Source organism: Macrotis lagotis, chromosome 5 (genome assembly GCF_037893015.1).
Source record: "Macrotis lagotis isolate mMagLag1 chromosome 5, bilby.v1.9.chrom.fasta, whole genome shotgun sequence".
Taxonomy (NCBI): Eukaryota; Metazoa; Chordata; class Mammalia; order Peramelemorphia; family Peramelidae; genus Macrotis; species Macrotis lagotis.
In genome coordinates this window covers 165,291,497-165,313,569 of record NC_133662.1, presented here as the reverse complement: position 1 = coordinate 165,313,569, position 22,073 = coordinate 165,291,497, and the positions used below count along the sequence as shown (strand labels likewise).

At 34.7% G+C, this 22,073-nt stretch overlaps 1 protein-coding gene and 1 non-coding gene across 5 annotated transcripts in view; one reads left to right on the top strand and one right to left on the bottom strand.

The window, feature by feature from the left end:
* PLEKHG1 (pleckstrin homology and RhoGEF domain containing G1) overlaps positions 1-22,073 on the bottom strand; it is a 270,972-nt gene that overhangs the window by 7,323 nt on the left and 241,576 nt on the right. For all 4 annotated transcript variants that reach the window (XM_074187815.1, XM_074187814.1, XM_074187816.1 and 1 more), the window contains 5 exons: positions 16,864-16,897; positions 13,206-13,301; positions 10,892-10,930; positions 10,061-10,083; positions 4,363-6,043 (listed from right to left, as the gene is read on the bottom strand). In XM_074187815.1, the coding sequence (XP_074043916.1) occupies positions 4,363-6,043; positions 10,061-10,083; positions 10,892-10,930; positions 13,206-13,301; positions 16,864-16,897 (1,873 nt within the window). The remainder of the gene's footprint in view (positions 1-4,362; positions 6,044-10,060; positions 10,084-10,891; positions 10,931-13,205; positions 13,302-16,863; positions 16,898-22,073) is intronic.
* LOC141490379 (U6 spliceosomal RNA) lies at positions 12,346-12,452 on the top strand. Its single transcript, XR_012469206.1, has one exon. It is a non-coding gene; the product is annotated as a U6 spliceosomal RNA (small nuclear RNA).

Below are 22,073 nucleotides of genomic sequence, written 5' to 3'. Positions count from 1 at the left end.
GCAGTTAAGAGACAAAGGCCGCATACTCGCCCAAAAGTCCATATTATTCAACCTGAAAGTGGCAATGTTTTGCCAACCTTGTGAAATCTAACCCAGGAAAACTAAACCCAATCATTCATGAAAATACCAACTGACATTTGTCCAGATTTTACTCATTCTGATCTAGATGAAGGTAGTTTAAGTTGACTTTTAGGAGAGACAACCTGGATCTTCTTAAAGCAGAGTGCAGTGATTAATTTCAGAAAGCATCTAAGAAGTTCCATAATACTATACTTTCAAAGGAAAAGTTACTGTTGAAAAATATGAAAATGTAACTATAAATTCTTGCAAGAACAGTCAATCATGGGGATTGTCAAACATAAGGAAAGAAGTTAGCTTGAACTATAGGTAATAGGTCATAGCAGAACTCATTAAATTTGGAGTAGAATTGTGAGAATTAAATGAGATCATATTAGTAAAGTCCTTTCCTGGCTATATAGCTGGTGCTGAAGAAATACCCACTGATTACTCAGATGTTTTTAGGAGGGACATCAAACATGCCTGCCTTTTTTCTGAGGTCAATATTAAAATTAATTTGAATTTCTTCAGTATATACCATTTAATGGCAAGAAAAATCTTACAAGGAAGAATAGGAGGTCAGCTTCTAGTGAAAACACACCCTACCAATAAAGTATCAAGGATATTGATTATATAGTAGCATAAAGTTCCTTATAGCTCTAAAATGCTTTAAGAACTAAGAATTCCTTATATACAATTTTGAGTTTGAGAATAAGGTGCCCCAAGAAGTAGAAAATGTGTTTGAAGAATTTGGTTTCCAATTTGTTCTCATGAGAAACTATAAATAGACCCATTGTTACCCTACATGAGAGACAAGTTACAGAAAGATATCTCAGAGAGATGGCCAAATTGTCTCCTTTACAAAAATCTAAGATGCTAATATGTGGATTATTATGGACTTAGATATAATGAGGAATTAACATGTATACACAGAGACATATATATCAGATACACATTATCATTAAAATAATAGGAATAATGCCTGAATTATTCAAGGATATTTTTTTCTTTTTGTTGATAAGAATACTTGGAGTTTTGGAGAAGAATTTCATCATCTTTTGCTAAAATAAGTACAAAGAAAGGGGATGAAATGACTGAAGGAAAGTCATTAAGAGTCAATATTTTTGTGTCCAATTAAATTTAGAAAGACATCTAGGATAAGGTTTGACTTTGTATCAATGAGAAGAATCCTTCAATTTAATAGGATTTTCCCCCAAAATGAGTTATCAGAAGAGTAGTAACTCAAAGGTATCCTTTGTCTCAAAGGATCTCAGGAAGCCTGCCAGCATGCTACAAATATTTTCTAAAAATATGGGAATGAATGGACCTGCTTGGGTGACTTTTAGGCGAAAACCTGACCCAGGCCCTATAGACCCAGGTTAGGCATTCAATAAAGATGTTCGAGAGTTTCAGCCGGGGGATAGCGTGCTCCTCCTTCCGCACAACAACGAGAGCAAGCTCCGGGCAAAGTGGAAAGGCCCATACGAAGTAGTCTGGAGAATCGGTCCAGTCGGTTACGTGTTCCTGTGCCCAGATAAACAAGAAAGAGAAAAGGATTCATCATGTCAACTTGTTGAAATCCTAGTGGGCACAGGAAGCTCTCTTGATTCACCCAGACGGAGGAGGCGAGGATTTAGGTTGTCAGGTCCAAGAGATGGCAGGCTCTAGGGACGTGCCCATAGCAATGGAAAACACACAGTCTCAGGAAGATTTTGGAGATGTCTTCTCTTTGTTGGGGAGAATGTCGATAGTAGCCCACCATGTCAAAATGGACCCAGACACAAATCTGGCAAGAAGATCCTACAGGATCCCCAAAGAAGATACCAAGAGGAAAAAAGAATCACTAAATTAATATTTAAAAGTATATAGGAGAAATTCATAAGTGGCCGCCATGTTGCTAATGGTTTAGTTTCTTAATTCTTCAGAAATAGACATCTCACATTTTAATAGGTGTTCCTTACTTAGAGAATTAGGCACAAGGCATTATTATTTTTATTCACTCAAATTCTACTATTGCATACCATTAATACTATCTCTCTTTTATTCTGGGATGCTCAGGTAATACAACCAAATACAACCAGTCCAAAGTTAATGGCTGTATTACCATAGCATAAGTCTCTTTTTAGTCACCATTTATTACCTAGATCTATGTGCAGAACTCAGTTATTTTCTCCCTTTATGTAAATGAATGTTTTTCTATTAATGCAAAATTTGGAAAAGAGAGATCAAATGTAACTAAGTAGGTAGGTACAGATTTATTTAGTAAGGGAAGTCTCTGAGATGTCACCCAATCTCTGAGATCAAAGGTTCAGATGTTGTACTTAGACTACCTATGATAAATAATTTCTTTTAAAAATTATGCTACTTTCTATGTTTATTGCATTTCATAGATCACAAAGTCTCTCTCTCTCTCTCTCTCTCTCTCTCTCTCTCTCTCTATATATATATATATATATATATATATACATATGTATATAAAATCTCATTTGAGCCTCACAACATCTTCTATGGTAGGCAGGTAAGTTATTAAAATTCTTCATGTTTCTAATTTACAGAGGCTGGATTGAGGCTCGGAGTGGTTGAGTGACTTTGCCAGAGGCACTTGAATGTAAGTATTCTATTTCTCTAATTCTCTCTTTCATTCTGTTATGCTTCCTTTAGGAATTTCTAACAAGATGATTCAATAACATTCCTCCATTATTGCCCCTCCAGGGTTCTTATAATCCTAACTACCAAGGAAATTCTTCCTCATATCTAGCAGTAAAAAATCAGCAGGCATCTGACAAGACCTAAAACTTTTCAAACAGTTGAGATATTGATTCAGAAAATCCCATTCTCACTACCCTGGTCTACTCTCAAAAGAAAGAAACAAATCTCCAAGGTGAAATATTGATGGGACCAATATAGTCAAATCTTCTAGGTCACTAAGAAACAGCTTTTTGATAAACCTATCTTGAATATTCTAAATTAGCCTCCATATATGAATTTCATTTTGGGATTATAGTAATTCCTTCTCAGAAATCCTAGGATACTGAAAAACAGTCCATGCTTTATTCAAACAGATGCTCTACCACTAAAATATGTGTACTGTGAAGTTTTGACCTTAAAAAACCTTAAGGAAAAGTTAGGTAGTTCTCTAATAAGAGAATCACTCAAGTCTCTGGCACCAGCTTTGCCTCCCCCCAAAAATTGTACACAGTGTCCTAGCCTCAGGCTCTTCCTACCTCACAAGAAGACTTATGGAAAAAATTTTATTAAAAGCATTTTAAAATGCTTTATTGATGTCTTGGGCTTTTTTATCCTTTATAACATAGGCATGTCCACCCACTTCAAGACTGAACCTTTCTTCATGTGACAAAGAAAAACAACTAATAAAAATTACTGAATACAGAAGTCATCTGCCAACATACTGTCCTATATCAACCTACCTTCACTGCTATGAGAAGCAGGAAGAATTTTAATTTTTTTGATAGTATATATAAGGGAAAGAAAAGATAGATAGTTCTTTACTAAGAAAATCACTCAAGTACCTGGCACTAGCTTTGCCAAAAAAAAGGCATGTGATAAAAGAATAGAAATCCAGAAAACCAGTTCAATTGGATTGTTATTATTATTATTGTTTTAAAAAATAAGTGTTAACTATAACATATAAGGAATGAAAAGAAAAGACTAGTGAGATGTTTCTAAGCAGAACAATTGAGAAGATCTGGGAAAAGATGCTTATTCTTATTTTTAACTTTATTAGGGTAAGTATTTTGGTTTGACATCTACTCCTACCACTATCTTCCTCTTTTAAACTCCAAAGTTTATCTCAGCTAGATATGTTTAGAATCCTCTGAACATAATGATACCCAAATAAAAGACTAAGGACTCAAACCCTTAATTTGTTTTTTTTTTTTGTTTGCATTTCTTATATTTCATCTTCATTCAGAGAGGGAATTTTTACTGACAGGAAATATTACAAAGGAAGTCTCTATTTTCATTTTTCTTGATATGCCAACTATATTACTAAAGTTACACTTTCAATGACAAATTCCTAAATCATTGGCTATAGAGAAAGATGATAATCTTATCAGCCTAAATCTTGCTATAATTTGGAATCCACTCAATGGTTTATGGAGACAGGTAGATTCCAAAGTTTCTTCAGCAACTGAGCCCCACTATCTATGAAATCAGAGTACTCAATAATAGGAGAACGTGACCACAGGTTTTTTTTAAAGTCATATAGATTCCTTTTTGAAATTCAAATTCATTTAAACATATATCTTACTCTCAAGAAAAAAAAAGAAAATATTATCAACATACCAATGGCAGGACCTCCTTGTTTCTTCTCTTCCAATATGGCAGCAAGATCTTTATGTCTTGATTTATGTGGCTGACTGGCTGTTTGTTCTCCCTCTGAACCTTTCACTTTTAAAAGCTGATTAGCCTTCTTAATCTTCTGACTGTATTGTCTTGCCATCAGAAAAACTCTGCTTTTGGATTTATCTGCACTGTTCACTCTTAGGTCAGAACTCTCAGGGTCTGCATGGGATAAACTGCTATTAATTGATTCACAAGGACTCTCTATAGAAGGTATTTCACTGGCCAGAGAAAGTCTATTAAGATTCATTAATGAGTTTTCTTTGTAAAGCAAGTCTTCCTCAAAAGGGAGATTGGTCCTGCTTAACCTCATACCTTTATTTTTTACAGGCTTAAGGAAAACAGGGTTTTCTGGCAGGGATAGAGTGGATATTGCATAATCTACATTTTTGCTAAGTTCAGGTGTGCTTCCAATATGTAACCTTTCTTGGACATCATCTTTACTGACAGGAAATGCAGCAAGGAGGCGGTCCCTTGTTTTCTCTTCATTTTTCTTGATGTAGTTTTCTAAGTCATTCCAAATTTCATCTACTTCTTCAGACAGTTTATCAGCTACAGACTTGTGAGACAGGGAATCAGAGTTAGAAGAACTGTACAGTAAACTTAAATAATCCTTCTCCAAGGGACCACGATGGTAAGGTGTTTCATCTTCACTGAACTGGAGGCTTTCTTCAGAAACAAATGGTCGCAAGCTGTCACAACAGGCAAAGTCTGTCTCCAGTCCTAAAAAGCTGCTCCGCTTTGTACATTTTAGGTAATTGCATTTAAAGTTCAGTAGTGGTGGGTCTGGGAGCTGTATAGTATCATATATATTTTCCTCAGTAATGTTGAGCTCATGTGAGCTTAAATCGGAGGCATCTCTACTGGATAGGGTTCCATCTCTTTTTTTAGGGATAGAGGCATTATCTTGACTTTCTTGCTTCTGGGGAGAGGCTAAGTCTGGACTGCTTTGATGGTGTCCCCCTTGCATAGAATCCATGATTGATCTCTGGGGAATATATTCAGGTACCTCCCTTTTGGTAAAATCCATCCGTTTTAGATCTTCATAACTTATATTATCATAGACATGGTCTATGTCAGGAAGGGGCAAGTCTGTATCAAAGTAAGCCTTCTCATCACTTTCTGTTCTAGAACCTCTGTCCACTTCCCTCTGTGATCCATGCTGAACTTTCTCACTGTCTCTATTTCGTATTTCTGGTAGACAAGTATTGCTTTCACCAGCACTGCTGGCCCGTCGGACAATCCTATGACTAGCATTGGTAGTTCCTGGATCCCTGGTTTGCATCTGTCCCAAATGCCAACTACAGGGTCTACTGGAACCATTATTCTCCTCGCCAAGCCTGGTGGAATGCAAATCAGATGAAGATAATGATGGCAAGAACATATGGTAATCATCTTCTTCCTCCTCATTCTCTTGGGTTGAGCGTCTACTGGGAAACAGGGCTTGCCTGATCTGGTGGTCTGTCCAGATATTTCTCACCCCAGCACCACCTCCTCCCAGGACATTCAAAAGGACTGGGTTATTTTGCTGAGAGGTCCGTTGTGTTGGGGGATTTCCAGCTGATGTAGAACGTGGAAGGTCTGTAATCAGTGATGAAGACACTTCTTCGTCATCTTTGGAAATCTGAAAAAAAGTTTGAAATACAACAGTTGAATAAAAGTAACAGAGGAAAAACAAGAATCAATTTTAAAATATTATTTATATTCAGTCTTCTCAATGAGTTCAAAGATTGGCTTATATTTCTTTGTATCTTTCATAGTACCACATATGACCCTGCAAGCAGGAGGCATTATTTATTGATTTTAGTTCAATTTAGAAACATTTTAAATAGCCTATAGAATAGCTAAATTCAACTGAACAATTATGTTATTTAGATACTTCAAATATTTCAAATATATGGTGGTTAAATATCAGCAAGATGAGAAAATGAGTACATGAACATGAGAGTATGTAACTTATATCCTACTAAGAAGCTGAAATTCAGCTCATAATTAAGTTCAGGCAAAGCCCAATAACTATCCTAGATAAGGCTCCTTAAACATCTTCTAGCACTAATATAATTAGGAGCTTCTTAAAAATCTGGGATGAGAAGGAAGCATTTGTTGGGTGACAGGACAAATCCACAATCAATCTAATGAAACCTTTAAGAGAATTATTCAAATTAGATTAGAAAGCAGATTAGAAACCTTCATTGGCTTTAGGCTATGACTATTATAGAAAATAAAATGGTCTTTTGTTATCAAGATTATCTTCCTTCATGAAATGTGATATGTATCATAGATATTCAGACTGATTTAATTTAAGAAGTTATTTTACAGCAGCCAATCAAGTACTTTAATAAGGAGTATATTGGTCTGAAAGAGTTAATATTGCTTGCCAAATACCTAATATTTCTATTATGACAATTTACTAGAAATGTCAAATTTGTAAAAAAAGAAAAAAGGATCCTTCATCCTTTAAAGGATCTGGGGAACATTGTTTCATTGAATTGCTTTAAAAATAATCTTTTGTGTTGTTGATCAATCACCTTCTCTTCAAACAAAGGCTAATTTCTCTCCCCCCCCCCCCCATCTATCTATCTGTCTGTCTCTCTCAGCAGCAGTAAAATAGATCACAAAATATGAGTTTGATTTAATGAGGTATCAAGTCATTTAGATGGCATTTAGTGGCTAGAGTACTGGACCTGGAGTCAGGGAGACTGAGTTCAAATTCAGTCTCAGACACTTGTGCTACCCTGAGCAAGTCACTTGGTTTCCTTAGTTATAACACAGGGATAATAGTAGCATCTTCCTCTTAGGGTTATGGTGAGGATATTTGTGAAGCACTTTGTAGACCTTAAAATTCTAGATAAATAATGTTGTTATTGTTATTTTTATTAGCATCATTATTTGAAAGACTGATGGATTGAGAGTTATAGGTCTAGGATTCAAACTCTGCCTTTCTTCCTTGCTATCTGTTTGACTTTGGGCAAATTCCTTGACTTCTCTGTGTCTCAGTTTCTTTTTTTTAGGTTTTTGCAAGGCAAAAATGGGGTTCAGTGGCTTGCCCAAAGCCACACAGCTAGGTAATTATTAAGTGTCTGAGATTGGATTTTAACCCAGGTACTCCTGACTCCAGGACCAGTGCTTTATCCACAGCACCACCTAGCCGCCCCTCTCAGCTTCTTTATCTGTAAAATAAAGAGGGCTGATATCAGGCTTTTTAAAGTTCCTTCTAAATCTTAATCACTGAGCCCTGTCTAACCTACCTACTTGTACTGTGGAATAATTAAAGTACAATAATAAAAACTCTTAGAGGCAGCTAGATGGTTCAGTGGATAGAATGCTGGACCTTGAATCAGGAAGACTTGAGTTCAAAATCTCCCTTAGATATTTACTTGCTATGTGACTGGACAGATCACTTAATCTCTGCCTGCCTCAGTTTCCTTATTTGTAAAATGGGATAAAATACTTACCTTCTAGTGTTATTTTGAAGATCAAATGAGATAATATTTGTGAAGTGCTTCATACGGTAGTTGGCATATAACAAGAACTTAATATTTAATTGATTAATTTCCATCCTTGATTCCTTTCTCCATTCTTTTGTTCTTTCCTTTCTATTCTTTTAATTGCTAAATCTGTCACCAGATATTTTGATAACAGAAGGCTAAGTGCTTTAGAAATTAGAATAAGTCAGCTAGTCACGCTGAAATATGTTTCCAGAGTGATAGTACCTGGGCTAAAATAACAATTATACTGTACCTTTCATATTATTAATTTTTTTTCTTTTTTCATTATTACTAAGACTAGGTCTTTTTTTTTTTTAAGCTTAGACTCCAAGTGGTTCCATTCAGAACAATAAGGCATTTTAACCTGCTTGGTTTTCTGACTTTGGCCTTTTTTTCCCTCCTTAGGCAAAACAGTGGCTTCTCACTCCTAGAGGTTCATCATATTAATGCTAGACTTAGTATGGATCCTCTTTTGGTTTAGCCCATGACAGGTCAATACTCTCAAGATCAAGAGAGTACTATATTTTTACATTTATTTGGTACTTATGTATATTGGTCACATTGAAAATCAAATTGCTTTCTTTTCATACAAAACTGCTTTAAGAAAATAAAATGGATAAATAATCATATCATAAAATTAGTCTTTATTTTTTTTAAAGGTCCATGGCAATTAGATTTTCAATAAAATAAAAAAATAGATTTTGTGAAGTAGAAGGAACAAGAGAAAACTAATTATAACACCTATATATCAGGAATATAGATAATTTCTAAAAAAAGGGCAAAAGAGTATATGTAACTTACATTCTAATATCAACAGAGAAGTTACAAACAGAAAGTTTCCATGGATTCTTTAATCAACCAAATTTCCCTGCAGCCATAATAAGATCAATTCTAGATTATACATGCATGGGATATATAGTAGATGGAAAAGCAATAAGAACTTTGAATTTGCAACTTCCAGTAGCATATATATATATATATATATATATATATATATACATATATAATTTTTGCAAGGCAATGGGGTTAAGTGGCTTGCCCAAGGCCACACAGCTAGGTAATTATTAAATGTCTGAGGCCGGATTTGAACCCAGGTACTCCTGACTCCAGGGCCAGTGCTCTATCCACTGGTCCACCTAGCCACCCCAGCATATACATTTTTACAGAGAAAAGATAGTGATCTCCCTATGCCTTACTGTCTTTTCTAAGAGAAGAAACTTAAATATGATGTCTAGTCTTTATCTCACACTTTCTCATAGCCCAAATGACAACAATAAAAACTTGTCCCCAGAAGGTTACTTCCAGAGCTCTGTGCTTGGGGTACTGATCAGTTTTTTTAGACTAAGCAAAGACTTCAAGTTTCTTTGAGTGGGGACACTTTTTAAATGTGGTGAATCACGTCAGTATTTTATCCCTAAATAAAGTAGTCACTAGCTAGAGTGCACTGTAAGATATATTACAAGAATGAAGTCATGGTGACTCCTAGAATTTGAGATTAGCAAGAGGAGCATGCAAAGATTATTAAAAGATATGGGGGGAGATATAAGGCAGAAGACAGGGAAAGAAGGAGGGGAAGGAGGTAGGGAGAAAAGAAGGAAGGAAAGGAGAGAGGGTTAGGGAGAAGAAAGGAAAAAAGGAAGAGAGTGAGGGAAGGAAGGGAGGAGAGAGGAAGGAAGGGAAGGAAGAAGAAAGAAAGGAAAGAAGAAAGGGAAAGGAAGGGAAGAGGGAAGGAAAGGAAGAGAGAATAGAATGGAAGAAGGGGGGAAAGGAAGGACAGGAGGGAGGAAGAAAGGAAGAAAGGAAATAAAGATTTATTATGTGCCTGGTACTATGATAAGTACTTAACAAATATCTCATTTGATCCTCACAACAAATCAGGGAGGTAGGTGCTACTATACTCATTTTATGGTTAAAGAAATTGAGACAGACCATGGTTAAGTGATTTACCCGGAGTCATGTAGTATGTGCCTAAGGTTAGATTTGAAATCAGATCTTCTTGAGTTCAGGACTAGATCTCTAGTCATTGTACCACCCAATTCTTTTCTTGGATCAACTTTAAAGACAAACATCTTATTTACTGTGAAGGTAACATTATTCCCAGGTATATGAAGTAAACAACACACAAAGCCAACATGAAATGTAGCAAATCTTACCTTTTGTATGTCTTGTGTTGTTTCTGGAGAAAAAAATTTAAAAAGTTAATAATTCAATAGCTATTATATGTTAGCAAATATTAATTAGTTTATAGATGTCCTTAATCATGGCTCTTTATATCATCCACTGGCACCTAACAAGGCTCTTTAAACAAAAACTTCAGGATATACCATAGTCACTCTGGTAATAAAACCTACACTATGCAGTATACCACAAATGTTATGTTCAGTATCCTTGGGAACCCTGAATTTTTTTTTTCCTGCTTGGTTAAGTAGATATCAACCTTACTTTTTAAAGTAATCATGGCTGAGTGGAGAGATAGCTGGTTTAGAAACCAGGAGGACCCAAGGTTTAAATTCTGTCTTTGACATATACTGACCTTGAGACCCTGAGTAAATCACTAAGTTTCTCAAATCTCTGAACTATCTCAGATCTCTAAACAATTCTCTAAGGTTCTAAGGAGCAAGGAAACTACCTCCATTGGTAGTTTTCTCTTTAAGGAGGTATCTGTACACCAATGAAATTCACAGGTTCTGTCTTTATTCCTAAGAAGGGAACTTGACTGGATAAATTGAAAACCTTCTTTGGAGTCAGGAATACCTATGTTTAAGTCTTGCCTCATAAATACTAATTATATGATCTTGAGCACATTATTCTCTAAGTGTTCCAGAGACATCTCTAAGGCATAAGGAACTGTGAACTGTTGAGAGGGGCTTTACACCTAGAGTTCCCTAAGTAGATGAAATTACAAACCCAGACCCCAAAAAATCCAACCTCAAAACAAAAAAAAAACTTAAGAATAAATATAATAGTTATGTTTTCTGACTCACCACTGGATTTCAAAACCTTATGCACTCTAGAGGAAGGTTCTGGAAAAAAAAAGCCATTATCACTTTCATGAAAAACTCAAATAATGTTTAAGAAAAAGTAATCACTCAACTATAGATTGTACAGGTCTATTCTTACATAATTCAGAGCAATCAAAGTCCAGTGGAAAGAGGCAGTCAAGACACAGAGTCAGGACAACTAGCAATGACCCAGGATGCAATGTGTGGCCTTGACCTATCTAAATGAAGATCTTTCCCAGGTATCCCAGATATGCTTATGTGAAGCAACACCCATTCAATGACCTGGGGCTAAGCAAGAATTGTGACAAAAAAGATGGTCTAAACACTAACAACTAGGAGAATCAGGAAAAGTCTCATGGAGAAGGATATAGAAGCTCTTGAAAGGAGCTGGTGATATCATTGGTCTTCTTCCAGAATAAAGGATCACCACCAACAACTTTGTAAGCATCTGTATTTAGTATTTATGTATATGATTGGGGATGTTTTATAATTAATAATTAATAGAGAGCAAAGTATATCCCTGCTTCTCAGATTTACCCTCCTGGTATTTCAAATTGACCAAGGAGTTAAGAAAAAATATCTAGACTGACTAGTAAAGAGACTACTTGGGAACTGCAAGGAAATTCATGACTTTTCAAACTGACAGGCGCTATCAATATCTCGAATTCCCATAGCAACCTCATTCTGAATGATCTGCTGAGTTGGAAGATGAAGATGGTATCCTTAGTTGGTGGGATGGTAGAATTAAGAAATGGGAAAAAAGAGTTAATAAACCCTTCTGTACACAGGTAGGGTGGATATTTAAAACAAGTAAGTATTAGTTGTTTACTTCTCAAAAGTTGTACAAATTATATTTCTTAATTTGATTATACTCCCAAATTATTCCTATGAAACTCAACATTTAAGAAAAAGGGAGGAATGCAACTTAATTTTTTAGGCAGATTACATAAAATACTAATCACATTTTCAACACCACCAGGAAAGCAGGTTTTTTAATTTTTAGGTTATTTTAAAAAAAACCCAAAGTATTTGTTGCCTCCTCTCCTTTATGGCTCAAATACAGGACCATAGATGTAAAAAACTGCATGGAATAATGTCAGACTAAGATTTTTAGTTTGACTGAAATTGTTTCCCCCTCAAACTTTTTATTCTTTTTATTTTAATTTTTTTAGAAAATTTTAAATTAAAAAATTAAATTTCAAACTTTTTATTCTTTAGTACTAGGGTTGACTTCCTGAGTTGGGAAGGAAAGAGGAGAATATTCAGAAATGGATTTTAAAAACTGATATAAAGAAGTTTATGTAAAAACAAAATACAGCAATAAAGATCAAAATGAAAAATGTTGAATATACTTCTCAAATTTTAGGAGAATAATTCATTACTTTTAATCCAAAAGATACTTTCTGGTAGGGGCCTTATACTTTAAGAGTTATAAGGTGCTCACTTCAGCAGCACATATACTAAAATTGGAATGATACAGAGAAGATTAGCATGGCCCCTGTGCAAGGGTGATATGCAAATTCATGAAGTGTTCCATATTAAAAAAAAAAGAGTTATAAGTATTCACTATCACATGAGAATAGCAATACCTGGCTTTAAGAATTTGATTAAAATAAATCCTGTTATCTATTTGCATATTTTCCATCTATCCTAATATCACTTTGAAATCTACCATCTGAAATGGTGGCTACCATTCTAAGTTAATAATAGTTGAGTACTGGGCAAGAAAAGAAGGAAAGTTATTAAATGACAGTTTTTCCAAACTTCAGACTGTTTAAGAAGATTACAGATCTTGAATCTTAAGTATATTAAAATCAAAATTGCCACCAATGAACATAACATGGTTCTTAGCATCAGACTCAACTTTTTGATTTCTGACAATCAGGAGAGTCAAAAGTTCTGTGTTTTGAGAATAAGCACATTTGGTAGTGAGGGTCACTCAATTAAAGTGTGAATTTTGAAATTATTGTCAAAAAACTAGCAACAAAACACAAGATGGATGTTGTTTGAAGGCTTCTAGAAGTCCAGGCTCACAGGAAGTAGACTAAAAACTAGGAATTCTGGGTTGTTAATTTATGAATCTCTCCAATTTATATGTGAGATGTAATCTTGGGCTCTATAGTCTGGCTAGAATGATCATAGTTCCAAAGTTTGTAGGGTATAGAATCTTCTTGTACCAGAGACTACTCCTTGCCCATTTAAAAGCCTTACCCTATATGACAGCTTCACTTAATACTTCCTGCCTGTCTGTCACTGTGACAGATTGTGACATTAAATAGTACAACACCCAATTTACCAGATTTTCTTCTCAGACGATGGGGAGCAGTGCCTTCTTTTGAATTGGAAAATGCCTTCCTTTCTTTCTCAGGACTATAGTAGAATCCTGGATGATCTGTAAGATACCCATATATCTCAATTAGAATACAAGATTCTGTGATACAACAAATCATTGTCAGTGTGCAGTTATTATCTTTTATAGGGCTCTCCTATTTGTTCACAGTAGGCCTTTTAAAAACTTTAGGGAGAATGCAAGCCCTGCAGGAAAAGTGATCACATATTTGGCTCTATTTGAAAACTTCCTGGAGACTTCATTAAAATGCATAAGAACAAATGTTCATTCTAGTGGAACAGATGGAAACAGTTTTATGATTTAGAGCAGTCACAAACTCCATTTAAACAAATAAGAAAACTTTTGGTTGATATTTTAAAACGGCTTTTATTAAAATGTTGATTGGAACGAAGTATGGAAAAAAAACAGCCCTAAGACTGCTAGGTATTAATGTTTCACAAAACATCCTGATTTTACTACATCTAGTAAAATCATTCATCCTATCTCCCATGTTCAAAATTGTTCAAACATCTTTGACCTCTTCCTTCCTTTTTCCCTCTCATATATCATGTATATTATTTTATTTATTTTCCTTTTAAATTATTATTTAAATTATTTAATTTAATTGATTTAAAAATTATTTTATTTAATCTATTCATTTAATTAATTACATTATTTATTTATTAGCATCCTTTTATTTTTAAATTTTGAGTTTTAAATTCCCTCCCTTCAACCTCTCCTCATACATTGAGAAAGCAAGCAAAATGATATCAAATAATACATGTGAAATTACACAAATCATCTCTGTATTAGCCACATTGAAAAAAAAAGTAAAATTGATATTACCTCCTCATTTCTCCCATTTGCCCTTCCTCCCTATACCCACTGCCAGCTCTCTCATTACTGGACTATTGCCAAAACCCTGTCTCATCATTTTCTCTGGCCCCTCCACACCCATTAACATTTTTATAAAACTGCCATAACAATTTGTCTTACATAGAAATCTGGTTATATCACTTCTCTGGCCAAATTTTCAATAACTCCTTACTTAGCAGAGTAGAATTGAAACTCTATGTTTGGCAATTTAGACTTTCTCTAATCTGATGTCACTCTATTTTTTCAAACCTCATTTCAGACTATCCCTCTCCAGTCAAAGTGGACCCTCCCTTCTTTCTTCAATTCCTTTAGACCTAAAGTCCAACTCAAATGTCATCACCTTAATTAGTGGCTCCATTGTCTACAAAGGTTCTTCCCCCTCTCTAATTTTACAAAAACTTTCATTTTGCACATAAATGACATAAAATGTATGTTGAAGTTTTCGCTGTGTTCTCTGCCCCTATGAGATAGTAAGGTCCAGGAGGGCTTGGAATGATCTCTTTTCTAATCTTTGTATCTTTTTGAGACAACATTGTATACTGCTCACAGGAGGTACCCCACTTAAGTAATAACACCTTGGTGAAGGAAAGAGTAAGAAATTTCATGAAAGAGTCCCAAATCAGTATTTTGCAACCAAACTATACCATGAATTGGCAATATATATACATATATATATATATATGTGTGTGTATATATATATATGTTTACACATGCATATGATATATACAATTATATGTATACATTTTCATGTATTATAAATTTATAAAGCTTTTTTTTTAATCTCCATCTATTCTACCTTTCTTATAGAGCCACCTGATAGCTCTATGAGGGATCATTATCTTGGGAAATTAAGAGGAATGTAGAGAAAGGGAGTTAGTTTTAACTCTATCTAAGAAAATAGAGTTCTGGACCCAGAGTTAGGAAAACTTAAGTACAAATTCAGCTTGAGACCCTTATGAATAAGTCACTTAACTGTCTGCTTCAACTGTAAAATGGGGGTGATAATAATATTGATCTTGCAGGGTTACTGTAAGAATCAAATGAGATAATATTTGAAAAGTGCTTAGCATGGTACCATGTAAACAGTATGTAATTAATAAACACTTATTCCCTAACTCTACCCCCCACCCCCATTAAAAGGGCCTTTGGTAAGAAAAACTCTGGTACCCTGGCATGTTAACTCTATGCCAATCCATGAAAAAATCATGAGAAAACATTACTCTAGAAATCACTACTTCAGAATCCTATGCCTCTTATCAGTTGTCAGGTCCTCCAAAGGCATCATAAGTTTAGAGAGAGATTTGAAGATGGATCTGCAAAGCTCCATAATGTGAGCCATCACGTACAAGTACAAATAATGAACCACGTGAATGAGATAACCCATCTTGTCATCCCCACAGCAGGGCAAGTCAGGATAATTCCTTAGGTCATGATGTTCAAGACTGGCTAAGCAGAGGGAGAGACTTGGGGATACATTGTGGGGTCTGGGGCGGGGGTAAAGACAGAGGCAACAACAGTTGGAGTTTAAAAAAGAACTTAAAATGATTATAATAAGCATAATTCAAACAACCTAGACTGAATGGTTTTCCTGTCACCATGTTTCTCTTTAATGTCGCTCCATGTTTATTTTCATCAGATTTAGAAATGGGGGTCATAGAATATAATTTCCTCTCATCCATACCTAACCAGTGTAGAACAATCTATGAAGGGTCTTGTGTTCAGATCTTTTTCCATACTAAGGAGGATTAGAGACCTCAAAAATAAAAATTGGCTAATGATGGTGCCCATAAAAGAAACTACTGTTCTTTAGATGGATAAAATGTAGCTTGAAGAGGATAAGTTGACATAATGAAAAAAGCCATTCTTATAAGACTTTATAATAAGAGGATCTGGGTTTGAATCCAAATCTTGAACCTTTAGTGTTAATTTGAACAAGTGGCTTAAATTCTTTGGGTCTCAGATTTTTTTATCTGTAAAGTGGGCAAAATACTTACTATTGGTACTACTTGCTTCATGGGTTGCTATGAGGATCAAATATTATAATACATGTAAACCAGAAAGCAACATGTAAATACATGTCAGTTATTATGATGCTGGCAGGGGCAAAAAATTAATTCCTAGAATAAAACTATATGATTCCATGATTGGGATGAAGCTACTGGAAAGATACAGCCATGACTAGAAAGCTTTAAATTTTCTCTTGTTTCCTCACAGTTGATCTGCTAGGAAAGAAGAATCTGATACAAGTAGTAAAAGTTATACTTTAGAGAAAAAAGGTAGAACTAAGTCCTGAATCTGGGCTACATGAGGAAGAGGGTTGGAAACAGAAGGATATTATGCTTGGTAGCCATTGACTTTTATAGTGTGCATGCACAGAGTAAAATAGTAATGACACCGACAGCTGGCTGATTAGTAGGATTCTTGTAGTTAATCAATCTACATTATTCATCAGCACAACCTTCCCTACCAAAAAATAGATTACATTTTCCTTTAGGACCTTTTCGGTGTTTCCTAAAGTGTAAACAAATACAGGAACAGACAGAGTTGGCTAGAGATCAACTGATTCACAGATAAAATGGCAATGAAAACATTTGTTTTCAGATTTTTAGGCAGAGATAAAGGGATTTAAAGCCTCATTTTGCCATCTCAGTGATTATAGAGCTACTGTTCTATATTGATTTTTAATCTATTGTACTTAATGGAGTTTTAACTAAATAGGATATTTTATTCTTAAGAAAACAATACTTACGGATAGCATCCATTTCCAGAATTGCTTGCTTGGCCTGAAAAACAGAAAATATGATTCGCTAAATTTTTTGCTTCAGGAGCTAACCCCAACACAGATTTCAGTCCTATGGAGTGTTACATAAAGATTATATATTTACAGTTTTAAAAAAGTCATCCAAGATAAAAATTTAGATGCAATCTTTATATTTTTAAAAGCTTGACCAAATAATAGTTTTGTTAGTGGCAATATTTATATCTTTACACATAATGCAGATGGATTCAAATATTCATGAGACTCAATATATGGAGAAATACAGTGTATGCTATTTATAGTAATATAATATAATATATAAAATACAATACAAGATACAACATATGTAATGTAATATAATATAATATCATATGATATATACTCTATACAGCTGATAGATTACTGTTGATTTTCCCCTTTCTCTACTCTCTCTGCCCCTCCTCTCAAAACAAAGCACCCTAATATATATATATATGCATATATATATATATATATATATATTTTTTTTTTTTTTGCAAGGCAATGGGGTTAAGTGGCTTGCCCAAGGCCACACAGGCAGGTAATTATTAAGTGTCTGAGGTCGGATTTGAACTCAGGTACTCTTGACTCCAGGGCCGGTGCTCAATGCACTGCGCCACCTAGCCACCCCAACATCCTAATATTTTATTAGTATTTCTTTCCCTCTGGTAGAAACGTATGTTGAATGGGTATTGCCACAGATAAATTGAGATCTGGAAAAGATATGAGCTTAAAAAGGTCAAGATCTTTCTTACTGTATCTGGGTCATCACTAGTCATCATGACCTCTGAAGATTGGAGGAGAGAGTGAGGATGATGACTTGGCACAAACCTGTTTCACTTAAATACAACTCACTTGCAAGTCAATATATCACCCTCCTCCAAGTCTGGAAAGACTTGTATGAACTGATGTTGAGAGAAATGAGTAAAACTAGAAGAACATTATACATATTAACAACAATGTGCAGTGATAACCAATCATGATAGACTTGTTCATCATTGCAAAAATCAAAGTCTTGTGCTGGAAAATATCCATGTCCAGAAAAAGAACTGTGGAGTTTGAATGAAAAACTTTCAATTTCAAAATCTTTTCAAAAGTTTGTCTTATTTTTTATCTCTTTTTTTTTCTCTCTCTAATGTTTTCTTTCTCCCATTTGGATCTGATTCTTCTCTTACAACATGTTCAATATTGATCTATGTTTAGTATGGTTATAAATATAGAACTTATATCAGATTGCTCCTTTCAAGGGGGAGAGGGAAGTGGGGAGAGAGAGAGAGAGAGAGAGAGAGAGAGAGAGAGAGAGAGAGAGAGAGAGAGAGAGAGACAATTGTAAAACTCAAAAACCTAACCAAAAAAAAGATTGATTAAAAACTACCATTACCTATAGTTAGAAAAACAAATAAATAAAATATATAATTAAAAAAAAGATATCACCCTCCTTGTGTCATTGGTCTTCTTCAAGAATGAAGGACAAACAAGATTGTTGACAGGCACAGGAATTTGTTTTCTAGTTAAAGGCAGTATGGCTGGTTTAGTAGAAAGGGCTTTGGGTTTGGAGTCAGAGGCTAAGTCTTCTACTTAACTACCTGTGTGACTTACAGCAAGACACAATCTCTGAGTCTCCTTTATCATTTTCAAAAAATGATAAAGTTGGATTGGATCATTAAGATCCTTCCCAGCTTTAACATCTGACTGACTCTTTTTTAATCCTAATCAACACTGATTGTAATGACTCCAAAAACAGTAATATGGGGGTAACTTTAGGATACTATTTTCTCCTATTACTACCACAAACATTACCAGTGGAGGTGATCACACTGCCAAAACCAACCTTATATTCTTCCACCTTTGCTTGTTAGTGGCATAATAATAAAGAGGGGTGGGCAGATAGCACATGAATAGAGTGCCCAGGTCTGAACTGTATTCTTCTCTGTTATATTTCAAATGCCATCCTTCTATGAGGTCTTATATAGTATATAATGTGTATACACATATATACATATGCTTATATTGATGTTTTATATATATGTATATTGAATATATATTTTCTTTCTTATTAGAAAATAAGCCTCTTGGGAGTAAACTTTTAATTTGTCTCTTTATCTCCAGTATCTAGCACTGAGTCTGACATAAAAGACAAGAAACAAATGTTTTTTGATTGATTTCCAGAATTTGAAATGTTCAAAAGTGATATTTCCATATTGCCCACTAGGTGTCAGATGTGAACTATCCCTGTGCTAAAAGAGTAGAAAAAGCTAACCAAGGAATTTCCAATAGTTGCATGCACTTTTTTTTAAAGGTTTTTTTTGCAAAGCAAATGGGGTTAAGTGACATGCCCAAGGCCACACAGCTAGGTAATTATTAAGTGTCTGAGGCCGGATTTGAACTCAGGTACTCCTGACTCCTGGGCCAGTGCTCTATCCATTGTGCCACCCCCTGCACTTTCTATTTAAGTGGAAGTTATGTATAGGAAGAGTGATTGAAGAGATGGTTGCACTAGTACAGGGAACTCTCCATGAGGAAATTCAGATCATTGCCTTCTCTATAACTTATAGTCATAGAAAGTCACATTTCAAGTGACTTGCCAAGGATCACTCAGGTAGGATTCGAATATAGACCATACTGGCTTTGAGACTGGTTCTCCATCCAATATGATCTCCCGTTCATATTTCATTTGGTAGGAATATAAATCTTTTGTTTCAAAATTCAGCTAAGCTATAAATAACTTTAAGAAGGATAAGTATCAGCTGAATTAACTTTAGTTTATAAAGTCATATAGGAAGTGAATTTTATATATATATACATATATATGTATATATATATATATATATATATATATATATATATATATATATATATATATGTTTGTTTGTTTGTTTTTTGCAAGGCAATGGGGTTAAGTGGCTTGCTCAGGGCCACACAACTAGGTAATTATTAAGTGTCTGAGGTCAGATTTGAACTCAGGGACTTCTGACTCCAGGGCCAATGCTCTATCCACTGCGCCACCTAGCAGCCCTGAAATGAATGACATTTTAGTAGTTATTTGGGGCAAAAGAATGATATTTAAAATTTAAAATGATTCAAAATATGGAATCTTATTTCAGCTTGTAAAGAATCATTTCAGCTTATAAAGATTCCAACCATTTAAATTCTACCTCTTGAGGGAAGTCTTTTCTATTCCCTTTATTTGCTAGACACTTCTTGTCTCAGATTACCTTCCATTGACTCTGTATTCTTTCTGTGTGTATCTATTTAGCGACATGCCATTTTCCCTATTAGAATGTGAGCTTCTTTAGTTCAGTGTCTTTTTTTATCTTTTGTCATATTCTCTTTCCCTTGAATGTAGCACAGTGCTTGTGACATAGTAAAGATTTAATAAATGTTTATTGACTAAATACATTTAGGCTCATAGGATGATAGATTTGGAGACAAAGGGGACCTTAGAGGTTTTCTGCACCAACTGTTCCATATCATTTTACATAAGAAGATACTAAGGATGAAAGCTATTCAGTCATACTTGAGGAAGAATGCCTAGAATAGATATATGGTGTAGGAGAAATGTTTTAAAAAAGGGTATTCAAGTTATTCTTTTTTGCACCTGAAGTGATTGCCCTTAAAAGTCCTGTGAATAATTGTCTTTTTCAAGGAACATATAAACTGTAGGCAGGGCATGTCAGTAAAACTATGCCATTGTTCAGAGGGATATTACAAGACATGAAATGGAAATGATTAATCACAAGAAAATATAACATCCCTCTCACATGAATTACTTTGAGTTTCATCATATTCTGAGGAAAGGGAGCTTACACTAAAAAAGCACACACCTGTGCACATTCATTTCTTGATGACACAATGAAAACTGTCAGTTATGAGAAACACATACACACACACACACACACACACACACACATTGGTAGGAAAAGTTAGTATCCCTTTCCTACAATACTTTAAGGACAAACAGAAATACTCTACCAAATAGATTACAAAGTTGGCACTTTAAAATTCAGGAGTAAAAGTGTATGAACTATGACGGAATCACTGAAACCTGGGGAAATACCCTGGGGGGAAAAAGAACTAGGGACTTCTGCAACATAGTCTAAACCTCACAATGTTGTTCAAAATCTCTCTCAAAACTCCCCAGTTTCCTTTAGGTTGTTATCCAATTTTTCCTTTTACTATCAGCACTCTACCCTCCATCAATTTTTCTTATTTGTGGTAGTTGGGTGGTATGGGCTTGCAGTTTCATTGGTAGAACCACCTTCCAGCTTGAAGACTCCTTCCATTAGTGCACATCAACATTACAAACATTGTTTATGTAGGCATTGATAGTTTGCCTTAGGTAGAGAAGTAAAGTGACTAATACATTACACTGAGTGCATCAGAAATAATACCTGCCTAAACCTTGGATCATTCTGACTCAAAGGTTGACTCTATCCACCAAGCTGTTCTGCCTTTTCTATTTTCTAATATTAGCTCTCTAAACACTTTCCAACAGTTTTCTTTCTGAATTCAATTAACCCTCCATCCCAAGAAAAGAAAAATTATAAGTACCATGTACCAAAGGGGAAAATAAGTTAAAATAAGTAAATCTTTTCAATATCAGCATTGAGTGCTGTTTGTTTTCCATGTGTATATGGTTTTAAAAATTATATTAAATTACTGTTCTCTATAAATATTTTTTTCTAACCTCAAACTCCCTGAATGGACAAGTCTAGTCATATCCAAGATTCATAGATTGAACCCTCAACAAAAGTAGGGACAGGAAACACTACCTGCATTCAAAGAAAGAACTGATATAAAGCAGTATGAATAGAATAATTATATATTCTATATATATTCTATATATATATACATATATATATCTATACACACATATTATCTATTTGTGTTTAATGATAGCCATTTCTAGGGTAGGGGAAAGAAGAAAAAATAAAATTGAATGATAACTTTATTGCATGGTTAAAAGAAATAGCAAGTTGTACATAATAGACTTGCAGTTTCATATGTAGTCATGGAATGTAATCATTTTATTCCATAATTTAGGAATAAAATAAATGTGAAAAGGAAGATAATCACATCCTGAGTTGTATTGGTTAAAAAAATAAACAAATAAAAGTAGGATCAATGTTCAGGATGATCCCAGGCTTGCTGAAAGTTATCTATACAGGAATCAGACTTCGGGA